The 23889-nt window shown below is 31.0% G+C and overlaps 1 protein-coding gene and 2 non-coding genes across 6 annotated transcripts; all 3 read right to left on the bottom strand.

Annotated features, from left to right (window-relative positions):
- Window positions 1-125: 125 nt before the first annotated feature.
- Window positions 126-197, bottom strand: TRNAE-UUC (transfer RNA glutamic acid (anticodon UUC)). Its single transcript has one exon. It is a non-coding gene; the product is annotated as a tRNA-Glu (tRNA).
- A 712-nt stretch (window positions 198-909) lies between these two features.
- On the bottom strand, window positions 910-1070 carry LOC128193410 (U1 spliceosomal RNA). Its single transcript, XR_008244631.1, has one exon. It is a non-coding gene; the product is annotated as a U1 spliceosomal RNA (small nuclear RNA).
- Window positions 1071-3193: 2123 nt separating this feature from the next.
- On the bottom strand, window positions 3194-11483 carry LOC108338093 (PH, RCC1 and FYVE domains-containing protein 1). 4 transcript variants are annotated; one of them, XM_017574796.2, is made up of 10 exons: window positions 11406-11483; window positions 10764-11279; window positions 9788-9874; window positions 8825-8914; window positions 8260-8340; window positions 7927-8121; window positions 5700-7832; window positions 4805-4951; window positions 4096-4484; window positions 3194-3747 (listed from the first exon to the last, which is right to left on the bottom strand). In XM_017574796.2, exons 2-10 carry the CDS (start codon window positions 10830-10832, stop codon window positions 3615-3617), a joined length of 3324 nt encoding a protein of 1107 aa, XP_017430285.1. In that variant the 5' UTR covers window positions 10833-11279; window positions 11406-11483; the 3' UTR covers window positions 3194-3614. The 4 variants fall into 4 exon arrangements, with proteins under 4 accessions (XP_017430285.1, XP_017430286.1, XP_017430284.1 ...); XM_017574797.2 differs by having other exon boundaries at window positions 10764-10815; window positions 10954-11459; XM_017574795.2 differs by having other exon boundaries at window positions 10764-11459.
- Between the last annotated feature and the right edge of the window lie 12406 nt (window positions 11484-23889).

Consider the following 23889-nt stretch of genomic DNA (forward strand, 5'->3'; position numbering starts at 1 on the left):
ATATATCATTAAAGATTTTTTCATGAAATTAACTGTGATATATATCCTGCAAATTCTGGTATATAAGAGGAATTGACTCTACAAAACACAATGCAATTAAAATATAAAATGAAAAATGAAAAATTTTCCGTTGCCGGGAATCGAACCCGGGTCTCCTGGGTGAAAGCCAGATATCCTAACCGCTGGACGACAACGGATTTTTTATTAAAGTTTGTCCATTAATTTATTTGACCAAGCTGACTATCTTTCAGGATAAATTAAATTTTTTGATAATAAAAATCAATACTAGAGTGAATTTGATATTCATTAATTGACACTAAAATATCCTATTATGATAAAGAACTATATATTAATATAAAGTATAACCTCCCAATTTAATGCCTTATTATTTAAATTTACTACTAACCTAGTAGGATTAGTAGTATAACTAGGTATATGAACACGTTATCAGCAGCATATCAAGATAGAATTACTTTTAAAATTAAATGAAAATATAAGAAACTACACTTAAGCAAATCAGTACGTAGTGAAATTCATATATACGAAATAAAATTTATAATAATTTTAAACTTCATAAAGCACATAAAAGATAATTTTAAACTCTAGAAAAGCACAGAAAAAATAATTTTAAAATTTAGAAAGCACACTAATAATTAATTTTAAACTTCAGAAAGCACACAAAAATAATTTTAAACTTCAAAAAACACATAATAAAATAATTTTAAAATTCACAAAGCACACAAAAAATAATAATTCCATACTTTAGAAAGCACACCAGAAAGAACTTAATCTTCCAGAAAAGTCTTACACTTAGTGAGAGCAGACAAAAAAATTAATTTGAAAACTTGTAAACTAAACTGGGTGTAAAGAAGAAACGGTATCATAAGCAAAAAATTTCAAACTGCACTGGAAGGGGCCGCGCGGACGCAGGCCCCCACTGCCACAAATTATGACGTAGGCTCTGCCACTTGGGCAGACCTTAGACAGGCACCCTTCCTAAGTGCAATGGAAGTCACATGTCTAGGCCATAGACCTTCTTGATCATCCATTGACCCCGTCCAGGTAAGTATGTTGCTACATACCATATGCCTTTGTTTTATAACCCATCAGTGCCACAACTCCAATAGAACTTATCGATGTGGGATATCTTTCTTCTCACTTGCAAACTGAGGAAGGAACACTCTAGTCATAAAACAACATTAACACGAAACTAGAAGTATGCCATATTAAGAGGCATAGCCAGAATGAGGTTCAAAGTGTGAACTCCATAACTTCTGCTTCACCCTGTACTGAGAAAACCTGAAGAAATTAACTTGAGCTTTACATAAATTGAATTAGCACAAAACTGATAGTGAGAAGCTGAATAACACCCTTAAAAGTTTTCTGCCTTAGCAATTGTATTACCAGCCAAAATCAAACAGCACTTTAGCAATCATATCAGAATAGTTAAACTTTTCATTTCATTCTTTTACATCTGATGCATCAAAAAGTTTTCATTTAGCATACATAACATGAAGAATACGAACTCAATTCTAGATTACTATTGAAGCCCAAAGAGAGACTGAAAGAAACAACTTGGGAGGAATTAAAAAACTAATCATCGGTGAATAGTTATTGTGTAATTCATTATGTTGGTCAGTAGTTATTTCCTTTTCTTCTTTCAAACTTTTATGCTCTGTAATAAAATGTGCATTGGTACAAAACTTTACGCTGTGTAAACTATTTGGTGATATATGGCCAATAAGATAAACTCAGAAAGTGCTTATGTACACAAGAAGATGAGGCAAGGAGACAGAATTTGACCCTGACATGATCATCTATGTGGAGTAAACTCTTTACACAGTTGACAGTTCTGAGATATAGAAAAATATACCATAATTAAACACCTTATTATTAAACGAATCCACATATAGATAACCAGTATGAAGGACCACTACACTGTCATATGCCTTGAACATGTCTAATTTTTTCATTTGGAACGTGTATAAATTGATGGCCATAGATTCTAGCCTACCCTTATTTTTTCTATGTAATGGAAACATATGAATGTTACCAGTGTGTTATCTGCAATAAGACTGTTATGAACGAAAGCACTAAATGTCTCTTTCACCTCAGAAAGGGGGGACTTTTTTAGTCTATTTGCTATATACACCGTGGCTAGGTTTAAGAAATATTGCACAAGATAATTGGTCGAAATTCCTTTGTATGTATTGCCTTACTGACTTACGGGATTAATGCACTGAGGGTTTTGTTAACAGGGCTTGGATCTCCTTCTTCATTCAAAATTTGGTTGTCATTTGAATAACTACAGTTTCACAGAACCAGTGATGAAGGAGATGCATTTGCTTCCTCTATCTAAATTATTTTTATGAAAAGTAGGAGAAAAGATGCTTCAGCATCCTAATTCATTTTGTTTCCGACTTCACGAACCACAGTATCTTAAAATAGTGGATCAGAAGATGTGTGAAAAGTCGATAAATAACTTGAAAGTGAAGAAGCCATGGCCTCCTCTAGACTATCTTGGATTCAGACAATTATCTTCCTTTGATTTCTGACATGTTTTCCTATGGAAAAGCTTGGTGTTATTATCTCTTGTACTTGGCCAACCCATTACCTTGTGCCTAGAACATTTCTTCTGTCTCACTGTTCCTGAGCATCATTTATACAGTGAGAATGTAGTCTGAAAATGAAGAACAACAAATCTTTTGTTTACACACAATGAATAACAAGCTTACACATTGACCATGATATTTCGTATCAATGATTACTTCTCAAATATTTTACAACAAATTGAATATTATTTACGTCGAGTGATGGAGAGAGGAATCAAGTTACTGGACATTTCATAACTTCTTCTGAAGTGATAGAAGTTATTATTAAATAAATCAATTCCTGAACTGTTATATTCTATAAAAATTAAACAATGCTCCATGGCACTTATCTAGTTTGACATGTCATGTGAAATTAAAAATGTAGACAAATTTGTGCAGTGTGATATGTCTGCAAAAACCTGGATTACTTAATTCTTCTCATATTCATCGAGAGAAATTGACAATTAAATTTATAAAAATGAACAGGATTTGGCTTCTGATGTTAGCTGATAATACACACACAGGATTAAAAATTGATGAGAAAAAAAAGTGGTGCAAGTGTCTCCGACTTGGAATAACTGCAAGAAGAGGAAAATGAAAAGTAGGCAAATGGCAGGGCCATGTAAATATATTTAGCTAATTAGTGCCGGTGTTCCCATGGCTTAAGGAATTTATATCCCGTGTAGAAGAAAAATTTGCAAATGCATTCGCTTATGAAATTTACACTGCCGCTCCTTTCAACCAGAGCCTGCAACCTACTAAGAATTTACATTTCTCACCCTCAACCCCCACACAAGGTACATATAGGGAAAAAATGGAAAGTGAAATCAAAGAGGAAAAGATGAAGAAGAAAACCAAGAGGAATTACAAATCACAATCAATCCCTATTCTCTCTCCTACTATGCCAAACCCCAGCTTCCCTCGTCGTTTATATTAGATGGAAGCCAAATGAAATTGATCAGTGTGGTCTTGCTCTAATCCCAACCAAAATGATGAAAAACATCTCATTTACAGGTTGTCGTGTCAATGAGCCAGGTCCTCACTCCCAACACCGACAGAAGACTTGTCAATCATGAGCACATTGTACTGTTCATATACTCTTGCACGATTCTCAGCCCACCATTGCTCTGCTTGCTTCTCACTGAACCTCTTCCGACTACATTCACCAATGTTAAGGATAAAAATCAGGTTATAAAATTGCTAATCGTGAAATGCAGTACAGTTATCTGGTTTGTCCCACCAATACCAACTACAGACATTATAGCGGAAAGTAAATCAGAGAAAATATGTAATTGATCACAGGTATATGCAATTAAATTACCATTAGAATGAAAATGTCACTGACGTATGAATAATGCTCGTCAAGGCTTTTAACACCATGTATATTGTATCCTACTTTTTCTTCTATAAAAGTATATCATATTTAACATTAACAAATTTCTCACGTTTAAGTTATGTAAAACGTAAAATGGCGGGAAAACAACGTCTAAAAAACATTGCATACCTGAAGCGAACTCTCTTAAGCTCTATTTTACCTCCTGGAAGGGAGGTGAGCGTAATATAAACACCAGGTTCATCTTGCTCAACCCATTCACTTTCACTACGGGATTCACAGTCTTTTGTTCTGCTCCCATTTCTATTTGTTGAATCAGACTGGCTCATTTTATTGTGACCTGCACTTCGGTTACTAACAGTGCCTGATCCATTTGAAAGTAACTGGTTGTTTGATGCAGTTAATTCTGCCTCTGGACTTAATGCTTGAATATTTAATCGGTCAATGGAAGCATAGTTAACATCATTGGAACAAGGATTAGAACCAAAAGAAGAAGCAAGAGACGGTGATTTCACACTCCTAGCAGGTCCTACAGGTAGCCTCTCAGCCATGTCCTTCAACTGCTCAGGAAAAAAAAGAAATAAATGTTGGATCAATTAGCCTTGCTATCATACATCCAGTGCAAATCTAGAACAGAGCTATAGAAGCTTAAAGATTTTAAGAGATCCGCTATGTTGGGGCATAAAATTGATTCAGGCTTGACTGTAACTCTGCAAATGTAACATTTCATGGCTTTACACTTTTATTTTCCGGTCAGCGATGAGAGCATATTTATTCCCTTATTTAACCTTTAATGTAAAGATTCTTTTTTCGCTTTCTTCATGATTAAGTTTTTTGCGGTAATAGTCTAGTTAGTAATTTAAGAGATTAAAGTTTCAACCTGAGCAGTGAGTGACTTTATTACTTCCTTTGCTGCTTTGCATTTGGCAGTTTCTTCCCCAGCAATTGCTATTGCATCTTTTAGCTGTTTAGTTGTTCTTTCCAGCTCAACTTCTTGAAGTTGGGCCTTCCGAGTCAGGTTTTCCACCTACAGAGGAAAAAATTTATAAGGCACAAACAGACAACCAAGTGATTAAACATCTTTGATGGAAGTTTAGAAAAGTAAATGGGAGAAAGGAATGTGGAAAGAATCAGTTCAAGCCCACCAAAGTATGTTATAGAGATGGGGTATCCTCTATATCAAACAGTCAACCACTTATGAAAGAATAATACTAGATAGGTGAAAAGAAGCTCTCTGTAATTCCAAAACACAAATGGGAAAGAAAGAAAGAAAAAAAAACAGTGTAAAACAATCTACTAATACTAACTGTTAACCTTTCTATGAGATAGAAGTATCACAAACCCTGACTACCTTCAACAGTGAATTGTCACATGTTCTGCATTGGAATAATACATTAAAACTTATATGGAAATGTTTCATATCTAACACACGGAAATTTTATGATCTCCTGGATCTCAAATTGCAATTTATCTCTAGATCATTATAATAAAATACAGAAAGTAATTGGGCAACTCACTGACTTGAATTGAATAAGAATCTTTTTACATGTGTCCGGCCATAATACTATAATATCATAATAGCATGTAAATTCATTCTTGTCTTCATTGTCACACATGTCTAGCTCATTTCATCGGACAAATTCACAAAAATTAGAATAAAAGCAAATGACTAGTTTTAATACAAATACAGAGCCACTGGAATCCATTTTGTCAGAATTATATTACATTTACAGCAAGAAAGTGAATACTGACAGTGAGTGCATAAAGTAAGATACCTGTGATCTTAATTTAATAACCTCCTGACTGAGGCTATCGTTAGTCCTCTTAGCATCATCCACAACTATCTTTGGTGATGTAAGACCTCCTAGCGTTGGGGTCGGTGTAGTTGAACGAGGTGGACTAGGTCGTCTAGATATCGGGGATGTTGCTCGGGAAACAATTCTAGATCCAGGAACAGAAGCTGAGAAAAATTTCTTTGATGATCCAAAAACAGGATTGAAAGATTTAGAAATATTCAATGCTCCCCATTGTGAACCCCCATTTGGAACAGGCGAGACACGACTGCTGTTGAATTCCAATTTCTTGTTTTTCTTTGAAGATCTGCTTTCCACTTGTTTGAAGGATTCAATTGAAGAAAACCTGGCAAGCTGATTTCGAGATCTAGAATCTAATTTGTCATCCTTATCAATTAACTCCAGAGATCCATTATTGACACTTCCTCTTCTGCTCACAGAAGAATGAGACGAAGAATCAGTTTCTACTGTTTTCCTAAGTTTGTTAAAACAATTATCACAGACACGATAAGGTTTGTTCGGGTTTGGTGCCATTGAAGCCTTAAGAGACTTCTTACTGCTACATGAATGGCAAAAAACAAGTCCACAATTATAACAATTGTGGCGTTTTCTTTTGAAATTAAATGGCATTCGACAGCCAGAACACATAGACTGGTCAATACCAGAAACCCACTTATGCAGACATATAGCTGCAGTGAAATTAGTTCCACAAGCAATACTTTTGACATCTTTGTCCTTCAGAGCTTCTACTAATGTTGGGGAATTTCTATCATCTGTATCCCCATGGCCTAAACGGCCATTTGCACCCTTTCCCCATGTGTAAACTTCAGTCCTTGAAGTTAAAACTGCAACGTGATATGCACCACAAGCTATCTCCTCCACAAAACTTTTTGACAATTTCCCTTCAACACGAATTGGTAGCTTCCCATCAGCCTGAGGATTGCCTAATTGGCCATAGACAGGACTGCCCATTGTATAGACATGGCCAGAGGTGGTAAGTGCAACAGTGAGACTATGTCCACAAGCAACTTGGCAAAAATTGTGTTCAATGAGCGCAACACAGGTAGGGACAAGTTTTTCTTCCTTACTACCATGCCCAAGTCGACCTTTGTCTCCATCACCCCAAGTAAACAGCTTCCCTGAAGAGCAGTTGCTGGAACTTGAATTTCCAACCATGACTTCCACAACTGCAGCTGTGTGCCAAACACCACACGCAGCCCGCACAGTACGAAGACCCTTGAGGGATTCTACTTCCCTTGGTAATGAAACACTTTTTCGGTCTCCATGACCCAAAGCACCAAATGTTCCATCACCAAAAGTAAATAATTGACCAGCAGATGTCACAACAGCAGTGTGCCATGGTCCACAGGAAATATATGAAACATGTATGCCTTCCAAGGGACCATTTACTCTCTTTGGTACCCAGTGGCTCACTTGATTTCCATGTCCAAGAAGGCCATAATTGTATGCACCATTACCCCACGTGTAAAGATCACCAGAAAGTGTCACAGCACATGTGTGATATTCCCCACAAGCTACAAGTTCAATATTTGTATTGCTTAGAGCATCAATAAGCTTTGGATGGAGCACATCAGAGTCAACACCATGCCCAAGTCTGCCACCTGATTCCTCCCCCCACGAGAAAATTTCACCTTGTTTGGTCACTAGGGCCGCATGCCGTCCACCACAAGCAATATTCTGCACATCAAGAACTACAGCAGACTCCAAAGCTTTTGGAAATAGAGAATCCATTTTCACACCCGAACAACTCCCAACTCGATGATTCCCACCACCCAGAACACCATCACCTGTGCCTTCCCCCCAAATGAAAACATCCCCTAGAGCATCACCATCATCATGACCAGAACCTTGGCTAGATGTGCTAACGGCACTTGATAGACTAACTCTAAAAGCATCCATCCCCATTGTCTTCATGTGACCATGCATACTGTCTGATCCTCCAGACGACACAGAATGTACTGAAGCACTGGCAGAATCTGGAGGATAGAAAGCCTTTTGAGGGACGGCATATAAAACCACATCCAATGCTTTATCCAAACCATTCTTAGGGGGACTCTCGTATGGGCTATGAAGGCGAAGGTGATCCCCACTATCCTGAATAGAACAAAGAAATATTCTATAAATAAACAATTTCAACTGCCATTGAGAGGGTCAGAAAAGAGAAAGGACATAAACAATATGTTAACACCTTTTTCAGGCTTTCGTTACTGCCAAAGGGAGAATTTAACGGAGAACTTCTTCTTGTGTAGGTTCGAGGACTATTAGCCTCAGATGGAATACCTTCACTTCTTGACTCTGTTCTCCACTTCCGGTGATGGCTACGGGAAATCAATGCTTTCAAACCACTGAACCAGACTTCAGCTTCATCTTTATCCTTGCATATCTAGTAGAAAATAATCAAACCATCAGACTGTTATATAAAATTTATTGATACTGTTCACAAAATCAATAATATCTGTACAAGCAACAGGACTGCTGCAGAAAAAAAATCCAAATGGGAGAGAAATGAAGAAACTCATACCAAGTCCAGTGACCTATCATTGTAGATAAGAGAGAATGACTGGTATTCTTTCTCAGGTCGTGGATATCTTTGAAAGATAGGCTGAAAAGAGTAGGGCCATCTTTTATCAATCATAACAGAGAACCTTATCACTTGAAAAGAATTCACGGTAGACGCTGAAAGTCAAAAAGGCATGAGTAATGTCTTTGGATTTAAATGCCAACTTATTAGAATAGGACACTGAAACGGCAAACATCATGTTCCTCAAAGCAAAACACAATCTAATAGTTACCCCAAACATGTATATTGTAAACTATTCATAATACTAAAGAAACAAAGCATTTTACTGTAGATGGATAATGAAATATATCATATTTAGAAATCTTGACTTCCAGCATATGGTGGTCACTCACACTCACACCACAAGTGCATATAGATATAGGTGACAAACTGTATTAGTCATACAAACATCAAATTGAACAGAAATATCTTATAACTGGTTATCTCAGCATGTTAAGGCACTGTTGGCTAAATCTAAAGAAGCAAAAAGATAAAATGGTTTTTCTTGTCAATTTTGAAATCTTACTGTGCGTTGTCCAGATATAATTCTAGAGACATGACTCAGTTTAAGGTGTTTCTCTTCTTTCCCTGAGAACCATATCAAAACAGATTCATCCTGAAAAAAAAAATAGAGGACTCAAATTTTAACTTTTGGTTACTGGAAAACATCTAAAAAAATAAATTATGAAAATAACGTAAGTAGACCACAAACAAGATTATGGGAATAACAAAACAGTCGTACATACTTAAAACCATCAAATGGCATGAAAGTAATTCTGTAAATGGTATGCACAACCACCAAATACAAGAGTTGATATGGCATGGTGGTCAATAAGGTACCATGGATGCTTACGTTCAAACTCTAGACATGTGGATTAGAGTAATTGCTTTAACAAGATTTGGCATGTTTTCTGAAGGCCATCTTCCAATTTTTAAATGTGCCAAATATTGGCACAATGGATGTCTTAACCAGATAAAATCATTCTCATGTTGACCAGAAGTTGTATCCCACTATACACTACTAAATTTTCTCAGTAAGCCCATTTCCAAGGGTTTCAGTAAAGAAACGTCAAGTTATCATATTTTCAATATGTTGCTGAAATCCATGTTAGGCTCAATACCATAATCATTGTGACTATATCAAAATTTCATGATGTTGTTACTGCAAACCCGCTGAGAAACCTAGTCTTAAGCTAAACTAATTAATGGTGAGCAATTGATTAATCTTTCTTTAATATGTGTAATTTTTCTAGTAGAGCATGAAGTATTCGGATCTCCTAATTTTCACTATCTAATCTGTTTCAAGGTCCCCTACAATCACTTAGAATAAATATTTTCACCACTATTTAACAATAAATAAATACAAAATAAAATGTAGAAGGACCAAGGATTTTACAAATACCAAATACAATTCTTTGAAGAAAAGAAATTTGTTAGCACACTTTAACAAGGATTTGTTTAAATTTACAAAATAAGAGTACAAGCTCACATTGGAAAGACGAAAGGGGCAAAACTTGGGTTTTCCCCTTCTTCCATACTTGAGCAAGCAGGCCCCTTTCTTTAAAGCAGTAATGGCCTGTCAATAAGATCAATAAGAGATTTCAGCCAGCACGTATAGCATATCTGAAGATACGAGAAGACTTAGAACAGAGAAATCACTGAATAAGCATAGCACATGGATAACATTACTGAAAAGCACCAAGAGCAGCCTGCTAAAATCTAAAACCGAACATAAAGAGCAACGACTAACTGAATGCTATCGCAAAATTTACTACAACGAGGCCGTATAAAAGAGCATATCCAACTCTTTTGTCATTTAGTCAATATAATACTCAAACAGCGTCTTTTAGAGCCATATAAACCTTGTCTTCCTATGGCAGAACATGGTAACAAACACCCAAATAATCCATGAAAGTGAACAATGATCAATTAGAAAGGCCCATAAATGGTAATATTAGTGAAACAAATTCAAGAAATAACTAATCTAATAATCACATAGTCAAATATCTAATTATTTAGCCCGCAAAAAAAGTAATCAAAACTCTGAAGACGACACACTTAGCTAACTATCAACACACTCGTTACTCCCAAATTTTAATTAAAAGAAGTAAACTCAGAGTAACAGATCAAAACCACCAAGATTTTTCACTACCAATTATAAACTAGCTTTTCCTGAGGATACAGTTCTAGCTGGCAGTCAAACAAGCGAACCATAGACATTCATCAAAATATCCATAATTATAAGTTCCAAACGAAATGAAGCTAATTTCCTATTCCCTCTCTCATCCCATTTACAATGCCCCTACCAACAGAAAATAAGAACATTGCCACCACTGTACAACGCACGCACAGCACACAGATTAACAAAATCTAAAAGCAAACAGTACTCCAAAATAAAATTCAAAGCACAACGCTACAGAGAAAAGTTTCCAAGGAAATGGACAAAAAAGAAACATATTATATACCTGCTCAATGTCTCTTTCCACAGGACCGGTTCTGCTAAGATCCGAAGCCATTCTACCAGTCCGCGACATCACGCAAAAACAAAACCAAAAAACGCAAAAAGAAAAAAAACACACAAACAGCACTAATTAGAAACTTTCACTTTCTCCTCAAATCCAAACACTAATCTTTTACATTCACCCGTTCTCGTACCCGAACCCTTCCATTCATCAATTCACCCACTCAAACCCTCGCTCCAACAGCTCCAAGCCTCCTCCAGTACGCGAATCCACCATAATTACAGCTCCATCTCGCACTCACCCAATTGAAGCTTTGCTCCGCAACTTCGTGCAGCACAGGAACCACTATAGCGCTCCCCGACGCGGCGATTGGCACCGTGGCAAGGCACTAGGTTGCACCGGAAGAAGGCGATCGAGGAACGACGGCGACACTCGGTGGATTCCGGTGACGGTGAGGTCGGCGAGCTCGCGGCGAGGAAGTGCGCGTAAACGGAATGGGAGAATCTAGGGAAGTATGATCTGCAAAATCAGTTGCAGATGAGAGAGAGAGCAGTGAGAGGGAGCTAGAGAGAGAGAGCTTGAGGTTTTAGAGAGAGAAAGCGAAGGAGAATTATAAAAAAGCATAGAAAAAGAAACACAGTGTACGTCTATGGCTGAGGAATGAGTGAGTGTGTGTGAGAGAGAGAGAGAGAGAGCTCAAAACAGAAGCAAGCTACATTCATTTTTTTTTAAATTGAAATAACTAAAAAGCTAAATAGATCAAAAATCACCCTAAATTTCTCCATAATTTACGACCTTGCCATTACTCTACGCTTTTTCTTTTTACGAAATTCCTTAAAAATTAAAACATTTTTTTTTTGGTTCATTACACTGTCAAGAATATATTGACACAGAAAATTAAAAAATAAATTGAATTTTTTAGTCATTAATTAATATTTTAAAATATATATATATATATGGTCGCGGTTGAGTCAATAGTGTGTGACAATTTAAAATAAATAAATAAATAAATAAAAAGTAGCTTAGGAAGGTGATTTTAATACAATACATGTGAATATAATTGCAGTGCCGAAAATACAGGAATGGCTTTGTCCTGTTTGGGTGGAATAGGATTAATCTTGTAATATTATTATTTATTCTTTTATTATGTATCTGGATAAAACTCACTGTAATACTTTTATTTTTATTTAATGTCTGTCTTCATATTTAATAATTAATGTGAGATCACAGTAATTTTTTAAAATTTAAATGAATTTTAAAATGTGAAATAAATTAAAGTATTTTCGAGAAAATATTTAAATTGTATAGATAATGGTTAAAATAAATTTATGAAGAAAAATAAAAACTGAAACATTAAATAAATTACGTGTTAAAATGAAAAATAGTGAAATATGATAAAAAAAAAGTAATAATAATTTAAATTTAATTTTGAAACTACTAGCCTTGTGGGCAATTTTAAAACTACATTTTTTTTTTGGGAAAGAATTTGACTCATTAAATGTCAACAATTTAAGTTTAGAAATTAAAGTAGTAACTTTAATTGTTAGTAAAGAAAAATAAGTTATCTTAATATAAATAATTATTTTTATTAATGACTAAAATTGTAACCAACCTACTAGAATTGTCATATCAAAAATAATGGCCAACCTACTAGAATTATATGCACATGTACTTATAACCAAAGTTTAAACCAAAATGCAAACAAAAACGCGTATATGAATACAAGTTGAAAATATGTTTTTTTCAAAACATGGATAAGATATTACTCAAATATGTCAACAATTTAATAAAGTTATATTAACTTTAAACATGTAATATTAAAATTATATATATTCTAATATGTACTTTGATATCAAATTCTTTAGTTCATATATGGCAGTTTATGTATACTCAGGAAGTTTATGTATCTCTTAATTTAGAAACATTACAAGAATTTTTATTAATTGTTCATCACCACGATACTCTAATTGATATGATTTAAGTATAATAAAATATTAACATACAATTTTGGATATTTTATGATGAAATACTTAGGTTATACTTGTTCTCCTAACTATCATCTTTCATGTTATTACATCATTAATTTCATCACATACAAGTATAGACATTAATACATTCCCATTTAACATACATATCAATGCTATATGAAGTGAGGTAAATAATTTTCAACACACTAATTATAACCTTTAAATATATAACCAAAATGAAAGAAAAAGCAATATTGAGAATAAACATGCCATTGAGAGAGTTTTACTCATGTTATTACTAAATAAAATTTAAATTCTTTTTGTGGAGATGTTAATTGAGCAAGATATTTTTAAGTTTAAAAAATAACTCAAAGGTTTAAAACAATCTCTTAAATGGAATATCTCTTGAGATAAAATGGATTAATTACTTGGATGATGGTTTATTGAAATTAGTAAATTTGGCTTGAATTAGTCATATTTTGATGAATGATCTCTTAAAATTAGTCTATTTATTACTTGTTTGAACAAGATCCATACGTAAATATATAAATAAGTAAATCATTCTTTTTAAGTGAATGTTATCATGACATATTGCGATTGAGGTATTAAATACAAATAATCTTTAAGAAAATGAAATATCATAATTTTATATTGTTAGTTAAATCATACAGATAAATATATCCTGTGATTAAAATTATATATATATATATATATATATATATATATATATATATATATATATATATATATATATATATATATATATATATTAAATGCATAGAACCAACATTACACATGACATAAAGGAGTCCGTATAGATTTTAATATTGTTTATGATGAATTATTTATTAGTATTTAACCAAACATACTTAATACAAATATTTTGAAAAATATTGATTATAATTAATTATTTTGATTTTAATATTATAAGATACATAATTAAATATTTTTTAATATTTAAATTAGAATATGATCCAATTTATTAAAGGGAATAGTTATGATTTTACACTAGTAGAAAAAATAAATTGTTTTGGTTATTTATCGAAACAAAAAGGTAAGTATTTTGTTTGGTTAAAAAAATGAAATACTAAACCACAAATCAAAAAATGAAAAAAAGAATGTTATTTAGCTTTCAATTCTGATTATAACCATGATCATAAAGACCAAATCTCATTTCGGCTTTGCTTACAAGGATTATTAAAGCTTATTTTTTTTTTAAATTACATTTTTTGAAAAGGTATTTAGCTTATACTATTAGTGAATTGTCAAATATAATTTATATTCCAGTTATCTAGATAATTGAGATCCAATATTGTTTTTTTTTATAGTGTTTGGTTTTAATTATGGTCTGTGAAATCGAACATTCATTTCTACTTCGATTTTGCTATAACTGAAGTTTAATTTTGATATTTTTAAATTTTTTTTTCATCTTACATATTAAACTTGAATAAAAATCAACACAAAAATTCAAAACAAAAATAACATGAACTAGAATCTAGACAGTTGTAAATGTGATAAATACTTACAAAACCTTCAAAATTATGATATTCTTATAACAATTAAATTAAATATTATTGTACATTTCTGTTGAATATTTTGCACAAGTTTTTCTTAAATAATGAATAGACTTATCAGGAATTAATGTAGAATTCTTGAATTTATACACAAAATACAATAACTTTAATTAATATATAAAAGAACAAAGTTGTAAAATATTTGATTGAATGCAATTATTAGCGTTTTCTAGTTATTTGTAATAAATAATTGTTGTCATCCAATGTATTACATAATAATCACACTCCTTTGAATCAGTTTATCTACTACAATACAATATATTAACATAATTATAAATAATTGAGGAATATCGTTAAAATAAAACAATTATAAATATATAAATCGAAATATCAAACCATAAAGGACAATCATGTAAGTTTTTTAGTCTTAGAAGTTGATTTTCCTAATAACATCACATGTTTATGTAATTGAACTATGAAAAATAAAATGTTTTAAAATATACTTATATAACAAAACATTCATAACATTTAAGTTCTCACCTATTAAAATCATGAGAACATAAAAATGAAAAAGACTTGATTAAAACATGGACAATCAAGACAACATCACATAATAATCATGGAAACATGGACAATCAAGACAACATCACATAATAATCATGGAAAATAAAAATGAAGTACAACTAAACCTATTAAAATCAAGGTTGAATATAATGATAAATCCAAATTAATAATTTAAAAAATAGAGAAATATATTTTTATTTTCAAAATTAGTATTAGTATTAGTATTATTATTTATTTAATCTTCACAAGCAATTAGAAAAAAAAGAGAGTTTGATTTTGGTATACCAATAATTAAAAGAATTGTACATTTTCCATTAATTAGAAATTACCATACACATGATTTTTATAACAAGTATTATAAAAGTTAATAATACGTTTTAATTGAATTTCCATGTAATTTTAATTAAGATTTAAAAAAGTCAGTGCAGTTCAAAAGACTAACTATTTGATAAATTATTTAAATTTAAAAATTGTAAAATGCATAAATACTCTATAATTATATGTATAACTAAAAAGTTATTATCACCGTAAATTATTATCTGTGTTCATCCTTCCTTTATCATGTTCTGAAAAATATATTTATTTTTTCTTTCTGTAAAAAAATGTGTGAAGAAGATGCATGTACAATGAACCAGTAACACATTAACACTTGAAACATTGAAACATCATCGTCTAACAAGTAGAGCTATCTGAGATGCAACTATCAATTCCAATTTTCATGTCTCACTTTTGGTGTGACAAACCAAAATTACTAAAATTAATGAATTTTAAATATTTGAAAATTTTAAGGTTGTTGTATTTTATTATTTCTCGTCCTTATCGTGACAGTGCTCTAAATTTTTTGTTATTATTTAAACAATTAAGTCCACATCTTGTTTACTTCTTTCACTTGCTTGATTTTTATTTAGACAAAAAAAAGAGTAGAGAGATTATTATCAAGTTATCTTTTTAATAAATTTTATCATATAGACTTAAAAATCATTTTTTACACACTGATATATACGTGGATAGAGTTTGGAATTTAGATTGAATATTATAATAATTCTTTTCATATACAAAATATGAAAAGAAAATACTGGTATATATTTCTACATTTATATTTAAGTACAAATTTTAATTCTTTTCCGCATACTTTCTAAATACATATGTACTCGTATTTATACTGATTATTCACGCTTTACTTACACGTAAAGTTAATAATTTAATAAATGATATAACTAAATTAAAAGTTTATTCTTACATCGAGTAGCGTTATTGAAGCATAATATGAGTTATTCAAACATAAGTTATAATCAAATAACATCAAAATTTTAATAATTTTACAAAATTATTTTCAAAAGTAACGTTTAATATTTGACTTTTTTAACGATGTCAAATTTAGAGTAAATAAATAATATAATATTTTGAAACAATTTTTCCAACACAGACATACAAACATACACACAACAGACACATATAGAGACACACAAACACACACACGAACACAAACACAAACACACACACGCACACACATAGACACACACAAACACACACAAAGAGACATACGCGTCCACACACACAATTAATTCATATAAAAAAAGGCAAGTAAGATAATTCAATAAATTTACATGTTGATATCACATAATTCAATAAATTTACATGTTGATATCACATGAACTAAAGATGTTTTCTATCTATATATTTTTATTTTTGGTCTCTTGTTTCTAATTCTATCCTTTAAATAATTTTAAATTCAAATAATTATTTTATTCATATTATTTTTTAAGAACCATTTTTTTAACCCAAGTATTTTTTAAATTGTTAGTATTTACACATTTCAATAGTTTTTTTATATGTGACCAATTTTATATGCGTGAAGCTATGCTTAAAAATACAAATTTTAACGTTTTTTTTTTAAAACTTATTAAGTTTTTTATTTAAATACATCGTAAAATGAATAGTAGGAAAAATTATACATTCAAAATGAACTTGATCTGGTGTTCAATAGTTCCAAAGAAGTTGACAATACAGGAAAATTAACAATCAAATAAAAGTTACTTTAAAATTGTTTGTCCTTTTATAACATCAATTGTACCTCTAATACATAAAGTAAAAATGAAGAGTGGACAAAAAATTTATGTTCACTGATCTCAAATGTCTAGAAAGCATGAACCATTGTATTTCGAGCATGTAGACACCTTGCATTCCATATATGATAGTTATTCAACAAAAAAAGAAATGCAATCTAAGGTTAAGTTTGTGCAACAAAGAATAATACTCGTGTTAGAACACTTTTATCCGATTTGTCATTCTAACAATGTCGATGTTGATGATGTCAATGTTGGTGGTCATTGTAAATATAAATGCATTGTTGCTTTGTTGGAATGAGTGAAAAATTATGATCCCTTATCTAACATGATTTGCTTAAAGAACTTAGTTAGTGACATGACGAATACGTAAAATTAATGAGAAGTTATGATCAACTAGAACAACTAAAGAAGTTTTTTATATTTATAAAGAATTGTTTTTTATTATAAAATAAATTTATAGAAACGAGAAATTTTTAAAAGGCACAATTTAATTAAGCAAACTAATTCATCCCCCTATTGGTTTTTGTCTGTCCACGAACGTTGTTTATTTTCTAACAGTCTCATCTCAGATGCCCTCGCATGATCCACACCCAATAGGTCAATGAGAGTTTCCAAAGTTGCTTCAAAGTCTAAGACTTCATTCAAACATAATTGTCCCAATATAGGCAAAGGTAGCAACGTAGTCACATCATCTAGTGTGACAATCATATCACAAAGACATGAAATTTTTTTGTCTCTCTATGACATCTCTCAACGAATATCAATATCAGCGATCGTAAGAAATAATACATCAAGACATCAAACTGAAATTCATCACAAAATTTTGAACACCCAACTTACATGTTCCAAGCATCACAATAAAAAAAAATCAATAACTTTACTAACCTAGCCATGTCCAAATGTGACATGATCAACATAACTTGTCAATGATAATGTATCATGTTGACCTCCACGGAATTCACCTAGTTCATGTTCTTCTCAAACAACATCTTCGTGTTGTTCAATAACATTATGTTGATCCTCGATAACATCTCCTCCTACTCTTTAAGATTATGATGAGTTAATGATGCAACTTCTTCATCATGACGACCCCTTTTGTGAACAAATGTCGTAAGTCTCCTTCTAGCTTCACGTTGTGAATAACTCTAAGTCCATTATGTAGATGTACCTCATGTTATTATCATTTCTATAACAAACAAATTCATAAAAATATTAAAAATCAATACACATGACAAATAATTAATTTAAAGAGAATAAAATAAATAACAACACACAAAATAAATAAAATTAAAAAAATAACAAAATCATAACCAATAAAAATAAATAAAAATAATTTTTTTAAAAATAAAATAATAATTACAAAAAAGTATACAATAATATATATATATATATATATATATATCCTAATCCGTAAACTCGTAATCCCACAACTTTAAGGAAGAACACACAAAATAAATAAAATTAAAAATAAACAAAGTAAATTAAAAGGGAAATGAAAAACTAATTAAAAAAACAATTAAATAAATAATTCTAAAAAAAAAGTCTAAACCCTAAACAAGAGTGCACAATAAACAAAAGCCATTCAAATAAAAATAGAATAAATTTAAATATATATATATATATATATATATATATATATATATATATATATATAGTATCATATTTTAAAATTCAGCTTGTTAACCAAATTTTAAAACTCAATAAACTTTTTAATCAAATTTTAAAATTCAGTAATTAGCTTAAATTTAGTACTCCTTTAACCTGAAATTCAGTGAAATCCTTAAATAGATTTCAAAATTCAATAAAATTCTTAATCAAATTTTAAAATCTGCTAAAAGTTTTAATCAGATTTTAAAATCTACTAAAATTCTTAATCAGATTTTGAAATTGGTAAATTTGTAACCTTATATCTAAATTTTCAATTTCTAAGTTCATCTATACTATACTAGACATTTTAAAAAAAGAAACATAAGAATAATTTTGGTGTTGGGTGGAGAACAAAGCAAGAGTAAAAGGATGGTATAGTGTGGTGTTAGGTTAGAAAAAAACAAAAAGTGAGTGTGAGAGTAAAAATAAGTAGGTGAAGTAATTATAAGAGAGAAAAAAAAATTACTCTAATAAAAGAATAGTTTCAACATTTAGAAAAGTTTGAGGTGAAGAAGAAAACTTGGAAATTAAAAAAAATAAAATCCCCTTTTTAAGCTGTGCCTAAATGTACTGAGCATAAACTGTTTTCAGTCACTTTATATCACAAATTTATATTTTTAATTGGATATATTTTAATATCTATCAACTTAATAAACAATGCTACAATTAGCCTTTAAGGACGTGTAATATTTTCAATTTAAAAATAATAAATTTTATAAAATATGTTTATTGAAATATGTTGACATGGTATAAAATTTATAATTTTAAATTTTAAATAACACTATGAATCATAAAAATAAGAAAGTATTTTAAAATATTAAAAAGTCAAGATTTAAATAAAACTAATAACAAAGTGTAAATTCTATAAAGCTATTTTATTAAAAAAAAATATTAACATTAAATGAAACAATAGACATATATAATGTTTGTATTGGAAAGAAAAGATGATGTGATATAATGAAAGTAACCTAAAATAAAGTATGAGCTTGAGCTTATATAAAGAGTGAAAGCACACTGATGGGTTGTTATCATAAATCTCACCTTGGTCCCATTACTTTTTTCAATTAATTAAGTTTCGGTTGCTTTCATCCTTCTTTCATCAGATCAGGCTCATCTCTGTCAACTTATTAATCTCCACACACAATAAAACCAAAGAAAATATGAAAAATCTTCAATGCTTACATGTAAAAACCCACCATTCACATTCATTTATTAGTACAGAAATAACATTTAACATGGCGTATTTAACATCTAACAAAAGAAAATTCAATGAAAAAAATTTGTGATAATTTTGTAAATAAAACGTCATTGTAGAAGTCAGTTAAATGATCCCGATGTCAAATACAGTATAGACGTCGGCTCCTCCAAGGTCAAACAAATGGTCTACATACATGACTGAAAAGTTACTATTTATTGCCTTTAGACGTCAGTTACGTCACACCGACGTCTAATTGCAATTAAACGTCGGCTTCCTCCTCCACGGATGTAAAAAATATCCAAAAATATCTCATTTTTAAGCATTAATATTATTTTTTTTACGACTTAGACATCGGTCCCCCTACTCACAGACGTCGAAAATATGTGAAATTACCTCATTTTGGGCATCAATATTATTTTTTTTACCACTTAAACTTCGGCTAGGAAGGGAGACCGACATCAAATATCCTGCATTTTCACCTACTCCAGAACGCGAGCACTAGTTACATGTTTTCTCTTTCGCTGCGTTCAACTTCTTCCTCTCTTTCTCTCATACTTCATTAACGTTCAGGTAAATTTTCTTCCACTTTGCACCGTTTAAAATCATTTTGCACCGATTATATTACGTTTGGAACCATTATCTTTCATTTGCACCGATTAAAATTCATTTTCATTAGCTTTTGGTGCAATTCTTGGGCGTGTTCTAAGACAATTGTGACGACGATTTTCGGACCGTTGTTGTGCGTATTGTTTTAAAACCCATAAATTGACGTCTGTTATTCTTACCACATACATCAATCAACGTCTCTTATAAATATAATATATGTTAATTGACAACCGACAATAGACGTCAATTTAATGTCTTTCGCTATGACACCAATCATTTAACTTCCGCTATGACACCAAACATTTAACAAATGTCAAAAGCCTAAAATAGTGACTCAGCAAACGAGTTTGTGGAAAAATTGTCACAAAATTTCTATTGATTTTTCTTTAGTACTTTTCAAATTCTTGTGATACATTCAAGGTTTTTGTATCATTTCATGAAAGAACTTGAAACACTTAAAAACAAATTTAAGAATACAACATTTTATTATTATTTTATTAAAAAATATTCAAATTTTTTGAGATTTTCTTTTTGAAGTATAAGGCAATTGGTATTAAAAAGTTGTTAAAACCTTTTTCCAAAGTCTAAAACAATTAATGCTAAAACAATAATTTTGAGACTTTTTTTTCTTGAGAGCTTTAAACAAAAACTTTACCTGCTTAAGTTTTGAGTCTAGCCTTCATAAAAATTAAGATTAAAAACAATTTATATATATATATATATATATATATTTTTTTTTTTTCTTTTTTCAATCTTTATATTATTTTTTAAAAATAAAATTATAACAGATATTTTAAACTCCAAAACAAATAATATCTCATAGACAATCTATTATTCAAACAAAAAATAATAATAATAATATTTTAATTTACACAATTTTTTTATATTTATTTAATATTATTTTTTCTTTTATAAATAAAAAATTCAGATTCTAATAATTATTTTATTCCTATAATATATCTGAAATAAATGTAAATAAGTATCACAAAAATACTTTACTCAAAAGAAATGAATGTAGAGTGTTGGTAAAAAATTGTGCATGTGCAGCATGGATGGAGTTGAGAAAGAGGCATGATACCCTTGGCAATGGCACTTGTCTCTCCAACCCCTGTGAGTGATTGAGACCAACACCACTGTCCACTCCTCTGCTACACTTTTTTCAAAAGTTGCCCTTAGCCACATCTCAAACTTCATGGTCCCCTATACCTACCTTAAGTGCTTCTAACACCTCTCTTAGATATCACTTTTTCCATCCATTTAATATTCTCCTATCAACACCTTTTTAACCTAATTTATTCTATCCAAATTATTATATTTATAGATATTTATAACAAAACCAAACCACCTATTCCATAAAATAAAATTATTTAACTTTTTTTTTGTTAGAGTAATGTTAAGATAAATATTTTTACATTAATTCGACATGCAATATAAAAATAAAATGATCATAAAAAAAATAAATTTTTATATTAAAAAAGAAAGTAAAAAATAGAAAAAAAAAATAATATCATAGGTAAAATTTTTATGTATGTTATTATATTTTTCTTTGTATTAACTTATATGCTAGAAGTTATTTCTTATTACATTGCAAATCTTACTTTGTTTATATGTAAGTTTATTTTATATGAATTCCAACCCAAAGTTACATGTTCTAATGCTTAAATATAGAAGGAAAGATTTGTCACTTTTTAATTAAAACACTTTCAAGCTTTTCTCTAGTTTGAATAAAATTTCAAGTGGTTTGGACCATCTTGCCTTTAACCACATGAACAAAAGGTTTGCCCACGAAAACTATTATTATGTTTAAAGGATATTAAGTATAGAATTTGAAATGTTTTCATTAGTATATATATATAAAGATCAAATGTTATAATTTGAAATTTTTATATATCTACCTATGTTATTAATTTGATATGGTTAATAACTTTGGTTCGAATATTCACAAGGTCAATTAGTGTATTAAGAACCATAATTAGTAGTGTTAAATGTAACATCCCAAATTCTCACATTAATGTAACAACCCAACTTTTTACATTAATGTAACATCCCAAATTTTCACACTTGATAATTAACATTACATTTACGGTAACATTCCGTAATCTCACCCTTTAAAATTTCCTAGTTAATATAAGTCTATACATGTAAAAAGATTCTAATTATAGTTCTTCTACTCCTCCCTTTCCTTGGCACTATGTGAGGCGACATTCCTTCATCTGCTCCCGTATAACGAATTATACGATCATCGCACATACCCAAACACAAAACACAAACAAGTAGGGTGAGCTAACATGCAACAAATCATTTATAAGACATGCATAATTACTTCGATACAAACATCATATAATAATTATGTCAGACACCCTCATACCATCGTACCACAATTCCTATTGAACACTCGTCCCACAATACCCAATAAACACCAAAATACCCAATAAACACCAAAATACCCAATGGACACTCATTCCATAATACCCAATAAACACTCATTGAACACTCGTCCCACAATACCCAATAAACACCAAAATACCCAATAAACACCAAAATACCCAATAGACACTCATTCCATAATACCCAATAAACACTCATTGAACACTCGTCCCACAATACCCAATAAACACCAAAATACCCAATAAACACCACTATACCCAATAGACACTCATTCCACAATACCCAATAGGCACTTATCCCAACGATATTCAATAGGCACTTATCCCAACGATATTCCATAGGCACTTATCCCAACGATATGTTGATGAGCGATACAACGGAAGGTTTTTCACTTGTGATGTCATTCTTAGTCCCCTTACTATGTCCAAAACCGGCACATAGACCAGGACATTCTGCCCTCCATACCATTCATAATGTTAGTCCCCTCACTATGTCCTAAACCGGCACATAGACCAGGACATTCTGCCCTCCATACCATTCACAAGGTTAGTCCCCTCACTATGTCCTAAACCGGCACATAGACCAGGACCTCCTGCCCCTCTCACCACATAATTCATCATTCTCTACTTGAGACTGATTGATTATTAGAGTATCAGGATAACCTCCAACTTCATGACCCTCAACATCAACATATACGCACATACCATGTCATTACAGAATCTCTCCACGAAACTCATACAATGCTCACATTCCTTAACTCATATTATACCATTACGAAATCTACCCATAATCCTCATACACATACCATGACATTACAGAATCTCTCCGCGAGACTCATACCATACTCACATTCCTCGACTCATATTATACCCTTACGACATTTCCCCATAATACTCATACATGATCAGATGCATAAATTAAAATCAAATAAACTTCAATCATTTCAGAAATCATACAAACTGAATATATTCCAACAAGATATATTACATGATAATTTAACAGTACATAATCTGTACACAAGATTTAAGTTAAAAACTTGTCGAGGAGACTTCCAGGAAAGAGAGGTGCGTCACAATGGACAACTTAAGTACCAAGTCTTTCCTTAGCCAAAGTGTTCCTCAACTAGTTTTTAACAAATTTCTTATTAACAGATTCAAAACAACAGCATATAATATT

This window comes from Vigna angularis, chromosome 7 (assembly GCF_016808095.1).
Source record: "Vigna angularis cultivar LongXiaoDou No.4 chromosome 7, ASM1680809v1, whole genome shotgun sequence".
NCBI lineage: Eukaryota > Viridiplantae > Streptophyta > Magnoliopsida > Fabales > Fabaceae > Vigna > Vigna angularis.